General features: G+C 36.1%; 1 protein-coding gene across 1 annotated transcript in view; it reads right to left on the minus strand.

Annotated features, from left to right (window-relative positions):
• The window catches only part of eag (ether a go-go), a 167,974-nt gene that overhangs the window by 136,777 nt on the left and 11,840 nt on the right, over positions 1-19,357 (minus strand). The window contains exons 2-3 of the mRNA XM_069832133.1: positions 17,499-17,670; positions 676-797 (exon numbers count right to left, since the gene is read on the minus strand). Of these exons, the coding sequence (XP_069688234.1) occupies positions 676-797; positions 17,499-17,670 (294 nt within the window). The remainder of the gene's footprint in view (positions 1-675; positions 798-17,498; positions 17,671-19,357) is intronic.

Below are 19,357 nucleotides of genomic sequence, written 5' to 3' on the forward strand. Positions count from 1 at the left end.
CTCACTTAGCCATTTTTCACATGGAAACGAAGATAGATCCAATCTTCAAAACGCTGTGAATTCATTTAAAAATAAGTAGTGAAAAAAGTCGAATCTTCACCTCTTCTTTACTATCTTGAATGTATAGTACGACAACCTGAAAATGACAGTTCCAAGTTAAATGAAGATGAATGTCTTCAGTTTTTTACTCTCTTTATTTCAACATTTTTTGTACTTCTATTGTCATTTCGTGTAGCAATTTTTAAATTTAACTGAATATATAAATGCTAGTTTTAACTGTCCATTTTAACCTGCAAAATTAAGTTGATATACAAGTCAATTAATTAACTTATACGTGAACACGGCAATCGAAATTATAATCGTCACTGTAGAGCATGCTCTTTATTTCTGGTTTAAAGATAGTACGAGTACATTACACGTACATAGTTGGAAATGATATAAGTATTGTTCTATTGAAATGATTGCGTTATTTTCCAATAAATGCATTTCAATTGCTTTCCTTATTCACCTGTGGATTTAGGTTTGCACAATGAAAAGTGTTAAGAGAAGAGAGATATTAAAAATATTTATATACAAATACCATAACACACAGGTGTTCATTTCATAAATATATTGGCTTCGGATTGAGTGAAGTTTCATGATTCGGAAATGGGAAACTTAATTGCAATTACTGACATGTGCGAGGTGAGATTGCTTCGTGGTGTCCTTGAGGTTGGGCAGATGGGACGAGAACTGCGAGACGAGCACCGATCGACTCCGGGTCACCGAACGGGCCAGTTTCGCAAATTTGCTCAAACCTACAATAAAAAGAAAGGTATGAAGTTTATTTTTCATATAGTCTAAATAACTCAGATTAAATCACTCATAACATATCAACTAAAATAAAATTAAATTACTCGTAAAATTAACTTTAGGCCTACTCTATTAAATCAAACGAGAATTGACACTAGTGGAGTTAATGGAGTAAAGCCAATTAGAGTTAACGTCAGATCAATTAAAATCAAGCGCTATACTGGAGAATTCCCACGGTATCATTGAACCGTGCCGTTACGTTTAGCGCCAAATTTTACTAAATACACAATCTCGCCAACATAAGAACACGATGTTGGTGTGTGGCGTCATTAGAGAGAGAAATTTGTTTATTTTCTTTCTGTGCCTCCTTCGTTCTGAACATTACTGAGAGATAGCACCACTGTTAGCTACAAGGTATATTTGCGCAAATATATTGCAAGTAGATTACGTGACTTAAGCACAGGAACGCCATTTCGTAATTTCATTTAAGAAACAAGCCAAACGAATTATCTTTGCATCAAAAACGGATGCTCCCTGGACCAAATTATCGTATTTTATAATTGTTTGAAACTTATTACATGACTTAGATGAGGGTTTCGAGACAAAACAGTTTTGCTATATTTGTTTTTTTTTTATTAAATGTTAAGCACCACTGTTAGGTACAAGGTGTATTTGCGCAAATATTGCGGGTAAATTATGACGAGTGGCTTAGATGAGAGGCTCGCGACAGAAACAGTTTTGCTGTAGCGCATGCGCGGACCTCTCATGCAGTGGAAGCGTGATCCTTGAAATTATTTTCGCGTGTACATTGAAGATTAAATGATTGAGATCCCTTCTTGTTCCGGTTACAGACCTTGGATATACGAAGGTTAGGTTTGGTTAGTTTAGGTTTTTATTAGCCAAGTCCGCGCATGCGCAGACAGGCAATATCCTGTCGCGAGCCGCATGTGATAAGTGATATGAGGTCGAGGAATGGGAGAAGGTTAGGTTAGGTTGGGTTAGGTTAAGTTTGGTTGGGTTGGGTAAGGTTAGGTTGGGTTAGGATAGGATAGGTTAGGTTGGGTTAGGTTAGGTTGGGTTAGGATAGGTTAGGTTAGGATAGATTAGGTTAGGATAGGATAGGTTAGGATAGGATAGGTTAGGATAGGATAGGTTGGGTTAGATTAGGATAGGTTAGGTTAGGATAGGTTAGGTTAGGATAGGTTAGGTTGGGTTAGGTTAGTTTAGAATAAATTAGGTTGGGTTAGGATAGGTTAGGTTAGGATAGGTTAAGTTAGGTTAGGTTAGATTAGCTTTGGTTAAAAAATAATAGGCCTATAATGAAAGCGGTGAATAATTTCATGGTCCTTAAATTTTTTTTCGTAAAAGGCTAAGTATTTTTCTATAGGCCAGAAATAAAACAGCAACGCCGTCATAATTACGTACTTTACGCTTTGGCGAACATTAACCGGAAATTTACTTTCCTTCATTTTAATTGTATTCCGTGAAACACACCTTTATCCTGTTAATTTCCTTGTGATAACCTAGTTTATTATCTTATTACATCTTCATTTTCTTTTAATGCATTCAAAAAACCGCCGTTGTACTACATAAAACCTTGAACATGACTAATGGAGTGAATTATTTAAGAATATAGTCGCGAATTTGACTACCACCATTTCGATTATATTTTGTTTGATACGGCTCGGTACGGCCCGGTGACTAGTGGCCAGCGAGTAGAGTCGACTATCGATATTGGTCTGCCGTGCGTATTATCCAGTTGTTCCAAATCAAGTCAAGTTAACTAAAGTCAAATCAAGTTAATCCGTCTCAAGTCATTCTATACATTATTCGTTATCTCGTGAAACCAAATGATTGTGTGCGCCATAGCATGTAGTAAGAACTTTATGGTGGGGTTAAGCAGGCTCGCTTGCTACAGCTAAGAGCATAGCTAGGATGGGTAGCTTCTTAGTCCACATTCTTCTTCCCCTGACGCGCAGGGGAGTTTCACGAGATACCGGATTCATCCTTGAAAGTTACTATTAAGTTGATATAGGTATTTTTTTTTCTGAAGAAAGTAGGCCTACCAACCATGTAAACCAATGGTGCTTCTTTCTTATATATGTTCTTGCCAATCGTTTTTCAATAGTCAGAACGATTTGTGCATTATTCATTGTAAAATTGTTTATTGCTGACTCCCATCAATACTAAGAAGTGAAAATATATGAAAATTAAAAGTACTTTACAAAGACTGAGCCGTGTACGGCCGGCTCAACGGTGCTGCCACCTATTGTAGCACCCCATTTGTTCGCAGAGTCGCCATAGATGTACAGAGGCATCTATTCCGATGCAGTTTTCCTATCAACATTCCTAATGGCCAGCGATTATATGATGTAATGCATAGAGAGGGGGACAGAGTTTTCTTGGCAGGTGCCGATGGACAGCACAGTCACTTATACTTGTTTTTTTGAAAGATGGGACATGACAGTTAAGCGGCCGAACTTGGAACTACAGTGCTATGTTGCCAATATGGACTACCACGCTGCTAGCTGATGGAAGGTATCAATTGACGTTAAGATGGCTTACGTTAAAACATTAATTGACAATTGACGCGAAGGTAAGAAAACAATACAAAAATCAACAGAGAATCAAAGACGAAACGTACCAATGCTAACATTGTGTGCACAATAAATGTCGCCAAGAGAGCTATTAAGCATTCGCCACGCGGGAACGGTAAGTTTGGCAACTCAACCATTGTTACCATAGCAACAGGCCTACCACGCTATATGACATTCAGTTGTTTTTCCGATCGCAACGCTCCTGTCATGTCCCATCATTAAAAAAAAAACAAGTATAGGTTGCTAAGCTCACGCAGTACAGGTAACAGACTCAGGTCGGCAAGCTCAGGCAGTACAGATAACGGACTCAGGTCGGAAAGCTTAGGCAGTACAGATAACGGACTCAGGTCGGAAAGCTCAGGCAGTACAGGTAACGGACTCAGGTCGGCAAGCTCAGGCAGTACAGGTAACGGACTCAGGTCGGCAAGCTCAGGCAGTACAGGTAACGGACTCAGGTCGGAGAGCTCAGGCAGTACAGATAACGGACTCAGGTCGGCAAGCTCAGGCAGTACAGGTAACGGACTCAGGTCGGAAAGCTCAGGCAGTACAGGTAACGGACTTAGGTCGGAAAGCTCAGGCAGTACAGATAACGGACTCAGGTCGGCAAGCTCAGGCAGTACAGGTAACGGACTCAGGTCGGAAAGCTCAGGCAGTACAGGTAACGGACTCAGGTCGGCAAGCTCATGCAGTACAGGTAACGGACTCAGGTCGGAAAGCTCAGGCAGTACAGATAACGGACTCAGGTCGGCAAGCTCAGGCAGTACAGGTAACGGACTCAGGTCGGCAAGCTCAGGCAATACAGGTAACGGACTCAGGTCAGCAAGCTCACGTAGTACAGGTAACGGACTCAGTTCGGCAAGCTCACGCAGTACAGGTAACGGACTCAGGTCGGGAAGCTCAGGCAGTACAGGTAACGGGCTCAGGTCAGCAAGCTCACGCAGTACAGGTAACGGACTCAGGTCGGCAAGCTCACGCAGTACAGGTAACGGACTCAGGTCGGGAAGCTCAGGCAGTACAGGTAACGGACTCAGGTCGGCAAGCTCATGCAGTACAGGTAACGGACTCAGGTAGGCAAGCTCACGCAATAGAGGTAACGGACTCAGGTCGGCAAGCTCAGGCAGTACAGGTAACGGACTCAGATCCATAAGTTCGCGTGGTATAGGTAACAGGCTCAAGATTGTTCCTAAATCCATTTCTGATATTAAATACGTAAATTGGAGATTATAGATTCTATGAGAGTGTAATGCTAGTCGTTACCTGAAGGTTATATGCAGGGAACGGATTTATATGGACTAAAAATATATGAAATATGTAAATATATATGTAGTTATTTTTACCAAAATATGGAATTAAATATGGATTTTTACCAAAATATGGAATTAAATATGGACTTAAAATTATAAAAAAATGACTATGTACGTTAAATATTGGTACATTTTAATCAAACTAAACAAAAAATATAATGGACGTACCTTATCTTCCAATGTAGTTTCAACAAAACACAATTTTTATTGTCTGTTACCATAACAATAGGTTACAAACATTTCTTTCAAGTGCTGAAAAGTGAATCTTCTTCTATTGTCTCTGAGGATAGATTTATACTGACTAAAAGAGCGTTCGACGTCACAAGAAGTAACTGGTACATAATTCAATTTCACAATGTCTGCTGGGGATAAGTCCAAGTTAATCTTCACTGTTGATTCACCACTCATCACAGCAACAACCTTTTGTAGTTCTTCATATCCAGGGTTTTTTGAAAGTACAGTGTCCACCTTAGCTCTTACTGCATCTGCAACTTTACCTCTACCACGATTCAGTTGTTCCACAGTACTATTTATAATTTCAAAACTTTCAGATAGTGAAAGGTGCCTATTTTGGAGACTTTTGAGCGTTTTTATGATGCATGAAAATGTATGCTGAATGTGAGCTAAGTCATTCTTCACACTTATGTCACAGGTAACTGTTTTCGCAGTATCAATTGAGACTGCATCTTCAGAGTCCAATGCAAGGAGAACATTGTTAATAGAGTCTATATGTTCGGCATAATATTCAACTGCTTCTAGCCATGTACCCCATCTAGTTAAAATTGGCTTTGGTGGCAATGGAATTTCAGGGTACATTTCTTTCAACACGTTAACTCTACTGGGAGCTTTGAGAAATACTTTTTTCACTGATGAAATCAACAAATCTACTTTAGGGAAATTGTCTCTGACCACTTCTGCCACACGATGAAATGCATGCGCCACACAAGTAAAATGAGTCAATTTAGGATATACAACAGATAATGCTTGTCCAGCTTTGACCATATAAGGGGCAGCATCGCTAATAAAGAATAACACATTATCGTACATAATACCCTTTGGCCACAGGATACCCATAGCTTCGTTGAACAGTTTAACTATAGTTTTGTTATTGCACTTTTCTAGAACATCACAATGTAAAAGAATTCGTTCAGAATATTGTTCACTTAACAAACCGATAACTACATTACCAACAAGTCTACCTTCTTTGTCGGGAGTCTCATCAATGGAAACCCAAATTGAACTATCTTTAATTTCATCTCTTATCTTCTGTATTGTCTCATCGTAGATGGATGGAGCATACGTCTTCCTAAGTGTTGACTCATCCGGGATTGTATGTTGAGTATATTTTTCAAGGAATTCCCTGAAGACCTTATTCTTTAGTTTGTAGAGAGGAATATCAGCAGAGATGAGAGAACGGCACAGGTCGATGTTAAACTCAGATCTTACATTCGATGTTGTTGGTTGTGTTAAAAACAATTGTCTCTGCTTGGAATTTAGTTGTTTGTTGGCCTGATGTTTACTAGTTGTAATGTGTTGTTGCACCAGGAACTTTTGTGTAGATGATACTGCACACTGACACAAATTACAAAATAATATTTTATTGTCAGTTGATAAACCATCTTCTTTAAATTCTGAAATGTAACTTGTTACTTTTGATTTTAAATTGACTGAATGACGTACTTTTGGCATATTTACCGTCTTTATAGTATGATTTACAAAACTGAACCTATGTGTACTCTGACTGGCATTTAACTGTTGAGCTGCACAACTGAAGTCTGTTAAAAATTTTAAATTAAATTAATACAGTTTTGTAACTTACTTTCCCATTGTTGATAGGACTGCTAATTTTCAAATAACTCTGATGTTAAAGGGATTACTGAACATGTGTTTAAATCTCTATTGTTGAAATGTATTTTTAAAAGTTAATGGAATTTTGTTTTGTTTTATTGTTAAACCTAATATAATATGGACTGTTTTATATGAAATATGGAAAATATATGGAAATTAACGAAAATATGTACTAAACTCTAAAATATGGAAAAATATGGAAAATAAAAGTAGGATTTTTCAACCCTACACATTGTGAAACATAAAGATAATGCAAAATATAAATTATATTAGCTTTATAAGTAAATATGTATTTACATATAAATCCTTTCCCTGGTTATATGTATTGATTTTGTATGGGTGTAGATTACGGCAAATTACTGGTTATTTTTCTACTTAGTTTTGAAGTATATTGGACTCGCGTATAGAGTACGCGAGGTTTTGTGGTAAATACACTGTTGTATTTGGGGAAATTATATTTATGAGATACATACATATATTTGCTTGCGCGTGGATAGGATATGCGAGGTTAGAAAGAGATAATTTACACCGTATTGGGACTTCGAGTACCGGTACACATATTCACGTCATCTGCGTTAAGACCTTCGTCTGACTCATTCCACAGAAAAAATATCCATCTTTTGAGTGTAGGTCAAACATGGTAAAGTTGTAACTTTAAACTTCGTCTTGTAATACCGTACAAGGCTGACGTCTTCAGGAAAGGAGACAGAAAAACGGCTTGAAGATCCATAGTACACACTTTCGAAGATCCATTCTTGTTAGTCTCTTTCTCCTTATGTGCCTGATATTTTCGAAGAATATGTTGTGAATATTCTTCCTGTGTAATGTTTCCAGCCTTGTATGCACAACAGAGATCGCATCGATCTTTTCTGGAGAGAAAAGGCTAAGATTTTCTTCCTCGAATTCCATTAAAAAATTTCATTGATGCTTCTTGTAACTAATTTAGGGCACAGTATTTCTTAAACTCTTTAAAGAGACCAATTTTTGACTGCCAATTTGTCTCAAGATAGCTATAGTTTCTGTGATGTGGAGTTACGTTAAGTTTTGTAGAAACTGTTTTGCACTGTTGCATCCTGCCTGGTTATGAGAACCACGAGGAGAAACTTCAGATAATGGGAGTTTCTCGTAGCCTTTTTTGCACCCAGTTCCTTACACTACATTCTCCAATGCAAAGTGTATTAATAAACGTGGTTTCACAAATCTCAATCCTTTTACCATTAATTAATAAATGAAAATGCAATGTGTAAGATATATGGGGTGCTTCTGCTGTAGTATCTCTGCGATGTTTAACATTCACATACTCAACATCCTTGTTCGTTGTAACCATCTACTAACATTTTGGTTGTACCGGGCAAAACCTCGCGTCAGAAATTAATGCTAATTGTTGAATAAAAATAGAATACCGCTGAACACCTCCTGGAGTTACGAGCTTTTGAAGGTTTAATTTTCATGCGCTGGTAATACGAGTTTTTGAAATTACATGGTAGATGCTTGTAGGAATGACTTAGACGTTCGAGTCTTCGCCAAGAGATGTACTGTCTTCGCGCTACGAGTTGGCGCGGGGAGTAGATAGGCGGGACGGGGGAACTTTACTCTACACTCTGACCTGAAAACTTCAGCCCACTTACTTGGCTACAAGGGAACGAAGTCAGACATAAAAGACTCCGCATCTTCGGTGTTGTCGCTATGACTATCATCACATTTTTCAAAATTGCTGGAGTATGATCTGTCCATGATAATCATCTATGTTCCAGCCGTGTATATTAACTCGAATCTCTACAAACCCATTAGCCCCACCGCCCTCACCCTGATGGACAACAATGAGTCTTCTGGACACATTTATGGTAATCAAAACTTCCCTAACATTTTCATCCTCCCAGCACTTGGGAAAAGTTAAATTGGTAGGCCTATCTATCCGCATCTCGTCCAGGTACAAAATCGGTTTTCCCACTTCCCTAAACATTCTTATTTTCTGTAGATATCTTCACATATTCTAATGTACAGTGTTTTCCTCTTCAATTATTTTTTTTTCGATGCACACTTCTTCCACCTGAAATCCTTTTCCTTCAGTGTTCGTGTTAATGTTGTCTTTCATCTCAAATCAGTTCTCTCTTGTAGCAGAGATAAAAGTTTGTTGCAGTTTGGTACTACTTTTTTTTTACTTGGTTATGAAACGACACTGTAATAACTATTAGCTTCTTCAGTGTCGATTGAATTGATGATGGGGAGATGATATTTTGGGAAATGAAATCAAGGATTCGCCATAGATTACCTGACATTCGCCTTCTGCTTGGGAAAACCTCGGAAAAACCCCAACCATGCAGTCAACTCAAGCGGGAATCGAACTCACGCCCGAGCTCAACTGCAGATCAGCAGGCAAACGCGCTACCTCCTGAGCTACGTCGGTGGGCCTTTTTCTTTTTTCAAATCAAAATTCTCAATTGTATCTTTTTTGTCAATCTCCGGTCAAAGGGGTCTACATTTGCGTTTCGGTAGTGTGGACGTTTCCGTCTTTTTTTTCTCCCCAGGTGTCGACAAAGTACTTTCTTCTGTGCAGTCTTTCATTTCATTCCTTATACGCTGTATTCCTCTTGTGGATAGATTAGACCACTTTTCTGCCTTTGGTGTAGGTTTCGTAAGAGAAATGCAAAGACACTGTTGTTTTTCTTCATCACAGAATTATTTTACACTTGCAATAATATTTCTCTCTTCGCTATAGATTGTCAATCCTGGTTTCCTCTTTGTCGACATATTCACAATAAACAAAAAACTGCTATAAACCTAAACTAACAGTATACAATAACAAATTCAATTAACTATATTATTATTAACACTATTAACACTAAAAGCAAATAATAATTAAAGCAATGCAAAGACTTGTGGTATATTGAAAACAATCGTCCTGTTGAAACCAATAAAACACTACAATAAAAACGCCACTATTATTTCACAAAGTCGCAAAGACTCTTATACTGTAGTGTAGTGTAGGAATATTGCAGTGATCAGCGCGGTACGCATGCGCGACTGTTTCCCCTCCGCCCCGTCTAAGTACTGCAGGCGATTTCTCCTGGCGTGACAACAGTAGTGGTATTGCAAACGCCTGATCATGAAGAAAACGCATTTTTGAGCCAGAGCGGAGTTACGAGGTTTTATTCGCCATGCGGCATTTGATAATAATTTTATTAAGGTAAGATCAGTAGGGGAGACTGTTGTACCTTTAAACACTTTTCACATTTTATTATTTTTAATTTTGAAATAAAAAAATGTTATGTTTTATTTAACAATGCTCGCAACTGCAGAGGTTATATCAGCGTCGCCGGATGTGCCGGAATTTTGTCCTGCAGGAGTTCTTTTACATACCAGTAAATCTACTGACACGAGCCTGTCGCATTTAAGCACACTTAAATCCCATCGACCAGGCCTGGGATCGAACCCACAACCTTGGGCATAAAAGGCCAGCTTTAATTTTGAGAAATGATATTTTTGAAATGAAAAATGCTTGAAATAATTATTGAAGATTCCCTTACAACTTCCTGTATGCATTTTTCTGTTTTACAGATCTAGTAAGGATGGAAAAAATAAAATGAAAGGTTATGTAATGTGTTCAAAGATACAACAGGTTCATGTACCTTGGAATATACCATCTTTTAAGTTGGAACACATGGAATATAGGTGGGAATATAGCTGTAGAAACTGACAATCATATTTAAAATGTATTTGCCATCATAAACCAGAGCAGGCTTCTCTGATTTAGATTTTATTTCCTGGAGGAGCAATAACTGCTTCAACAGCTTTCTTCAAGGCATCCGGATCAATTGGGGGCCTCTTAACTCCAGACTTACTTTGTGACATGATCTTAAAATAAAACAAAAACCGATAGTGTCGTGTACTTTGGAACATGTTTCATGATACAAGATGTTTTGTGTTCAAAGGTACAAGAGGTGCACTTTTAAACAAATATGGCTCCCAAAACTAAAGATTCGAATAAATCATGGAAATTGAAATATGTTATTACTCACCAGATGATAGGGAACACACCGTACTTGAAAGATATTAATAAATACAATATGGTTTTGTGTTAGAAAACATATATCAATGAACGAAATGTTTACTTTTGGTACTAAAAAAAACTTTTGTCCACGGAACTCACACTTTGCAGTAAATCGAACCGAAACTACGACCAGAGCTACTTAGTGGCTTTCTCTACAATCTACTTCAGTTTGAGTCCTCTGGGTAACAGAAAAAATTAAAAAAACAAAAAATGTTCAAAGATACACTATGCTATAGGTACAACAGTCTCTCCTAATAGTAAAACTGCCGAGTATATAGAAGCTGGTTTGCTGCATGTTGTATGACCTTCGTTCTGGTCACGCACTACTTAGTCGACATACATTATATAAGCAAATGCTCTATTAGAAGGAACTGAAATAAGCAAATAATGAATAGGAACTCCTCCGGAAACATTTTTTTTGAAGATATGCAGTTGAGTACTGTAAGAGATCTCACTGAAGATATTTTGGCGTCTTAATTTGGTACTTTCACTCGAATATATATGAACGACAGGAAATAGTAACAATATTTTATTTAATGGTACTTTCAACTATGGAGGTTATTCAACATCAAAATCCAATGTGATAAGAAAAATAAAAATATTTATCATGGAACCTTCTATCAGGGAAATATTTCTTAGCAAACCATAAATTCATGACAAACAATCCACAGCTTTACTTCTCTCTCTCTCTCTCTCTCTCTCTCTCTCTCTCTCTCTCTCTCTCTCTCTCTCTCTCTCTCTCTCTCAGGAAGTCATCTAAGATTTTATCGCCCTTTGAAATCCATTTCTCTCAGCCAGATATATATATATATATATATATATATATATATATATATACACCCCATTTATAGAGAAGAGAGGGTTTCCTCCATAAATGGGGTATGAACCCATTAGCTTATTTAGCTTACTTTTCTAATATAATGTATGGTTTATCATACATTTTGGTGTATAGTGCACAAACTTTTTGATATTTTAGGTAATAGTTTAATTCTATTAAATGTAATAAAGGTAATTTTAGATTACTTTATTTATCCTATCACGATAACCCTTTATTCAGGCACTTTATTTTTGTTACTTTAAGAAAATGTTTTTTTTTTGTTGGTCCTGTATTCATGATTTATAATGGATACTTTATTAATTGCTGGTAATTCAATTTTTTATTAACATAAGATATTATTCAAATAAAATAACCTATTTTACTAAAAAATAGGTTTATTTATATTATAATAATTAATTTATATATAATACAGATTATCTATGAAAAATAGAGGTGTATATATATATATATATATATGATTTATATTAATATAAATCTAAATTATTGATATATATTACTTATATAAAAATATATAATTGTTAAATTTATTTATCAATAATTAATTATTTAAAATAGGACCTTATATATATGCTTATATAAAATAATTAATGGTACATAAATATTATTGATAGTAATATTAAACCTTTAATATATAAATAATAGTAACAGTATAACTACAGATCCCATTTTTTTTAACTATTAAAATGGGATCTGTAGTTATAGTTATATATATATATATATATATATATATATATATATATATATATATATAAAGGAGGAAATATTATTCAATTCAAAAGAGTTATAATTTTTTTCTTTTCCGTAGTCTAATTTAAATTTTTGTTTCATAACCATGTAATTGAAGAAAAGTATTTATTGATTCTTGATTTACCGGTACGTTGTATAACATCAACGTTCTTCATATAACATCATCTTTTAGACAGCAGTATGCAAAGCAAATATTATGGAATTCTATACTTATCACAGTACTTGACTATTTATCTTGAATACCAGACATTTTGAACATCAGTTCTTATTCAGTAATTACTTATCTCGTTCCCTCTTCCTCAACTCCAATCTCAAAAAGTTCTTCGAATGTTTTACATACATCCTGCGTAATTGAAATTCAAGTAGCCTATAATAAAGTAGCAATCTTACTTTAGTATGACAAAGTTACAATTACTATGATGTACCTAAGTACATATGGAGTTTCTGTGCAGTATTTCTGCGTTTCCATATGGTGAAGAATCGATAGAAGGGAAACAAATTCCCGCCTTTCCAGCTTTACGTGCTGGCGCTTTATCCACCAGATTCAACTTCCAATGCCGGATTGAATCCCTCTCATTTTTAAGTTCTACCTATTGTGTTCACCTTTGTTGGCCTACCCTCGTGTATACCGTGTCACAGTATGTGTGACTTTAGACAAAATGTCCAACCACAAGTACAGAGGTGCACTCATTACCGGTGACTTAAGTGGTCAGGGTCAGACGGAACATAGCGCTTTCTTGAATCACAAAGTGATTACTTCAGTAGCGGCTGGTGGTCAAAATAATGAGTGTGCCTACTGTATACAGTTATATGTATTTATCTTAATTTGAGACTCGCCTAGTGACGAAATATGGAGTTCCTTCCTACTGTAGAACTTGTCAATTACCCTGGTGTTAAACGTTAAATCCCTCCATCCTGGACATTATACTCTTTTCTATTGACAGTATTGCAAGAGCAGTGAGGCGATCCTGGGACATAGTGTTCCTTAAAAACGTTTTTATGCCTTTCAAGCAAGAAAAACATCTTTCTGGCTCAGCAGTGGTCATTGGTGTTGTAACCAAAATATTTAACAACTTCGTTACTTCACAGAATGGATCCCGTGAATTGTTGGAGACTATGTTTTGTAACAATTGAACAGCCATCTATATTTCGGAAGTCGGATCTTCCGTATAGAACTCCAAGTTGTGTCTTTAACATTCTTTTGTTCAGTACAGTATAGCTGTTGACGGCAACTTCAAGTTCGCGTTCACGAAAATTATGCAAAAAATTGTCAAAAAATTCGCTGTTTAACAATTTTGTTGCGTCTAGGTAGCTTAAAGATTGGAAACGATGAGTAGTTTCCTGAATTATACGGTCACATACCTCCTTGGCATCAATTTTCTGGGATTCAATTTTCCGTCGCTTGCTGACTGATTCAGGAGGAACCTCAAAAAACTGGTAGATGGCAGCAGCAGTCGAACATTTGAATTACCAAATACCAACGAGTTAGAAAGAGAAGACTATCTTTCTCTTTCTAACTCGTTGCCAAATATATTGTACATAGTTCCGAGTTCCTCCACAAACAAGCATTCTTTCCTTACGCTTTACTTTTGCAATCTCTAAGCTGTGTTGTGCTGAAGCTGACTACAGCACTTCCCCGCGTAAAAATAGCCAATCAGAGCAGTGATTTCAGCTTCGCACATGCGCATTAATTGTCTACATTCTCATATGAAGTTCAGAGTAGCACAACGAACCCCCTGAGGCACCAAAGAGCGAAGAGCGAAGACTAAACACTCTATAACGCGTCATGAACATAACCACGGGAAATTGTCAAATGGCAGATCAAATACTATGGTATACCAACACTTTATTTGAGCAAAAATTATCATTGTACTGTAGCACATAAGGACGGGCCGCCCCTGGATTACTTACGCTTTATCAAATAACTGTGATGTATCGAAGTACATATGGAGTTTCAGTGTAGTAATTCTGCAGTGTGGCTTAGTGGAAAAAGCGCCAGCATGTAAAGCTGGAAACCCGGGTTCGAGTTTCGGTTCCAGAGAGAATTTTTATCCTTTCTACCGATTCTTCACCATAGAGTTATAATTAATAAAATGATGGGTGCTAATAGGTTACCAAAGAGGAGTTTAGAATGGGTCCCAACTGAGAAGAAAAGGAGCGAAAGATCTAAGAAAACATGGCTTAAGGGTGTTACTGGCATAAGGGAAGCGAGAGAATTACAAGATGGTGACTAGGAAGATAGAAATGAAGGACGAAAATTTAAATTACCGTATTTTCTCGAATACCCTGTTCCAGGGTCGGGTTTTGGCCGAGCGCGCCCTGGAACAATTTTTCCCTTGAAATTATTCAATATTAATTAACATTGTTAAATTATGTTTCAATTAGCAGTATGTGTGTCAGACTCAAGCTCAAATGTGGTGTTTAGTTTGTGCATCTTATATTTTCTAGTACTGTTGATCAATCAAGATATTTAATTGATTACCTATTTGAATTTAATCGATTAATGGACAGATTAATCGAGTTTTGATCGAGTTGAAAAAATGTTTTAATATACTGTAATACACAATTATTGTTAAATTTTGAATTTGTGTTCGGTGATAAGATAAGTATTAAATGTTGTACATCTGTATATATTGTATAGTTATATTACAAAACAACTATTTTAATTATTTACTAACATATTTATTATGAGGCTTATAATTTATTATGTCAATTTCTCCGGGAATTTTTGAGACAAACATAAATAACAAAAAGTATGAAGACTCACCTAGTTAATACTGCTTTATCCATGATTTTAAACATGGGAGTGCATTCACATGCTCCGAATTAAGTGGCACTCTACGTTCAGTAACAATGTTTCCTGCGTCACTAAACACACAAAAAAAAACTTTTTTTTCTGTTAAGCACTTCTCCACGATTGTTCAATTTAAATCCAAACGTTTCATCGAGTTTACCTCTCAAATTCTCATACGACATAATGGAGTTTACAGTTTTCACAAACCACATAAAACTGATTTTTTTTCTTTATCAGACTAAACACACAACCTTCATATACAAACTCAGTACAGAAACTGCAAAAGTACAGCGATCGAAACAAAAGAGTGGCCCCTACAGTAATCGAATTACCAGATTTTAGAAAGAGAAGATGGTAGTTACGCTCTCACTTGCACACAGTGTAGACATGGCTATTTTATAAGGAATAATTATCAGAAAAGTATGTATTTCATATGCTAGGAAGATGAGCTGACAACAAGGTGAAAGTTTTCTTGGAAAACCATAAAACTTAATAAGGGTTTCGTATTGTGTTTCAAGTTTCAATAGAGGTAGACTAGGTCAATGTCCTCATATCTCCATCTCTTTCTGAAGTGTTTGTGCAAAGATTTTCCCTATGCTATCTGGTTTACAGTTAGAAAATAACAGTACTATTGTTCTTTTAAGTAAGCACTTTCCGAGAGAGAAATATTGTCGGAATTTTTAGTATGAGTTTGTATTAAGAAATAATAATTAGTAACAACTCCAACCGATTAATTTTAATCGACTCGATTATTCGATTAAATATTTTTTATCGATTAATCTTACAACAGAAATTGATCGATTAATCGATTAAATCTCACAACACTAATATTTTCAGTTCTGAAAATGAGAAGACCTACCATTAAAGGCAACATGGAAATAGTGCTACAACTGTAAATTTAATATAAGTGAAAGTTACATCAGAAACTGGAGGATCCTATTCCAGTATAAAATTTATTGTTAATCGAACTGTATTTTGTGTTTAATAATCATAAGTTTATCTCTTGATTACCACTTCAGAATTGTATATTATATGTCTTTCTCGTGTTAAATTTTACCGTACCTGGTAACATGTTTCCGTCTGTTATGGGCCATCTTCAGAACTGGTTGGTGCTGGTCTTGGCACTTTTTGTTTGTGTTTCCTGTGGGGGTGTGTTTGTGTAATGTAATGTGGATTCAAAGAGTGTGTATGTTCTGAAATTAAGTTGTGTGTTGAGAATTTCATTTGGATGTGTTTTTATGTGTCTATATATTTCGTATTGTTCTAGTGTGTTTAGTTTCTGGCTTTTTGGTTGACACACAGACATGGAAATTTTACATATTCAACCAAAAAGCCAGAAAGTAAACACACTAGAACAATACGAAATATATAGACACACAAAAACACATCCAAATGAAATTCTCAACACACAACTCAATTTCAGAATACACAGACTCTTTGACTCCACATTACACTACACAAACACACCACCACAGGAAACACAAACAAAAGGCGCAAAGACCAGCACCAACCAATTCTGAAGGTGGCCCATAACAGGCTGAAACATGTTAACAAGGTACTGTAAAATTTAACACAATGAAGATATACAGAGTGTTTCAAAAATACGGGGCATAATTTCAGGTATGTATTTCCCACATGTAGACAATCAAAATAGTTCATTACAACATGTGTCCGGAAATGCTTCATTTCCGAGTTATGGCCTTCACAACTTTGAAATTCACCGGAACGTTTTTCTTTCCGCAGGTCGTTGTCATTACAGAAGATGTTCAAAATGTCCACCTCCTGCTTGAATACAGACCTCACATCGATATCTCATTGACTTGCGAACACGATCCCAAACTCCAGGAGTATTGCGTATGTCCTCAGAACATGTCACAATTCTATTCCGAAGGGATTCCAAATCAGGCACCGGAGACGAATAAACCAATGATTTTAAATGGCCCCACAAGTAGAAATCGAGAGGGTTCAGATCAGGTGAGCGTGGAGGCCAAGCAATTGGGCCACCTCTACCTATCCATCGATCAGGAAACCTTCGATCCAAATACCGGCGAGCCGTACGACTGAAGTGTGCAGGAGCGCCATTATGCAAGAAGTGAATGTGTTGACGATTGATCAGTGGAGTGTCTTCTAAAACATGAGGTATGGTTCCGGTGAATTCCAATGTTGTGAAGGCCATAACTTGGAAATAAAGCATTTCAGGACACATGTTGTAATGAACTATTTTGATTGTCTACATGTGGGAAATACATACCTGAAATTATGCCCCGTATTTTTTAAACACCCTGTATAATACACATTCCGAAATGTAATAATTGTTTTTAATTTGTTCTGAATACATTTGTTGAAATTTTTATTTATTTATTTTTTTAACCTTTCGAAAGTGAGGTGTGCGGCTTATTCGAGGGCGCGGAGTATTTGAGAATATACGGTATATAGCAATGAGACACAGAAAAATGTATCTATATTTAAAACCCATTATGCTATGCTATAACTTTTACTGCACGAGGAAATGGACGCTTTCACTTACCTCCTTTGCTGTCGTCGGACTCGATGGGTTGCTTGAGTGCGGTGATGTCCCGGAAGGTGAGCAGGAACAACACCACGAGGTCCCTCTCGTTCTTGATAGGAGCTATCTGCAGCAGTAGCCATAGTGGCGTCTCTGTAAGTGAAATAGATACAATATCAGCCGACAGAAACTTCTACACCACAAATGATTTTCTCTATCTCTCTCTCTCTTTTTAATGGAAGAATTAATGAAAAGAATAAAGCAAGAAGGGAGAAAACATGCATGATAACAGCTTTGTCACCTAAAATTTTACACAATCTTCAGAGGAACAATTTTGTTGATTGCGAATAATAATCTTCTGGGAAACTGTTTTATTCAACACAAATCTCACAATTTTCTAAGGAAGAATGTAAACCAGTCCACAAGATGCATGACAGAGTTTGGTAAAGTAAAAGTTTATAGAATTCTACCACGAACAGTTAAGGCCAATACAAATCTTAGAGAATCTTTTGATGAACAGCTATCACCACTATAAATCATACGGGATATTCAGAAAAAAACATTATTAGGTACTTCAAAACATTGAGAAACAGCTTTGATCATTATAATTTAGATACTATTTTCAGATATAAATTTAACCATTACAAATCTTACAGAATCTTCCTTGGAATACCTACAAATACTGCAAGAAGTTACTTTTTCCATTCTAGATCTTGGAGAACCTCTTTGAGAACTACTTTCCACTGAACTTTGTAGAATTTTTCGGAGAACAGTTCAATCCACTACGAACCCAATAAAGTCTTTCAAGAGGCAGCTTTGTTCAATACATTTCTTATGGAATCTTTCTTAAAATAAATTAGTCTACTAAAATCCCACAGAATTTTCCAGGGAACTGTCTTAACCATTACAAAACTTACATCAGGAGAACAGTATTTACATAACACAGCTTATAAGCCCTTTTAGGAAAGAACACTGTGTACAACAAATAATACAGGAACTTCCGGGAATCTAAATCCGTCTAATTCAGGCTACCATATATAAAATTCTTTCTTTCTTTTTTTTTTTTTTGAAATGTCAATTCATCCATAGCCCAGTCTGTCAGGTTTTTCATCAACGGTTCGATCCCTTCTAGACTAATTTAGATACAGACATGATGTTACAATAATAATAATAATAATAATAATAATAATAATAATAATAATAATAATAATAACAATAACAATAATAACAATAATAATAATAATTTTTACAAGATACCGTATTACATGGACAACGTCACAATCCACAATGCTTTGATTAAAAATAGTCTTACATATTATATCCACTCACTGAATAAAAGCATGAAAGCATCTTGGGAAGCTTATGTACAACACATAAATATCTGTAATACTCTTCTTCGTGTTGATGACTGCCATCTTCACAATGTTAGGGACCTTTATGCCCTTATATAAATTTCTAAATTTTTTATTTTTACTATTTGTTTCTACCTCATTCAGGATCATATACCTAATATTAAAAATATAAAACAAAACAACGAAATATAGCCTATACCATGAGATAAATGAAGTCCAACAAATTAAAATTCATACACCATAAGTACGAAATATGTCGGAGGAAGAACAATTATTATTTGTATAGTCTATATCTTAGGTCTGATTAGTGAAATATGTTATTAATAAGCGATATATGCAATGAAGAAGGAAAAGAACTGGTCACCATACTTCATTATCTCCTGGCTTAGTTGCCTCATGAGTGATGCCTTATTAGAATCACATAATATGTGGTTCCAAACTGTCTTCGAATAGTTGAGTAAACAACAACAAGTAGGGTACACCACAAATTAAAAAACCTGTATCTGAAACTCCTACTGTTCTTCCGTT

The sequence above is a fragment of the Periplaneta americana genome, chromosome 8, assembly GCF_040183065.1.
Source record: "Periplaneta americana isolate PAMFEO1 chromosome 8, P.americana_PAMFEO1_priV1, whole genome shotgun sequence".
In the NCBI taxonomy this organism is placed as follows: domain Eukaryota; kingdom Metazoa; phylum Arthropoda; class Insecta; order Blattodea; family Blattidae; genus Periplaneta; species Periplaneta americana.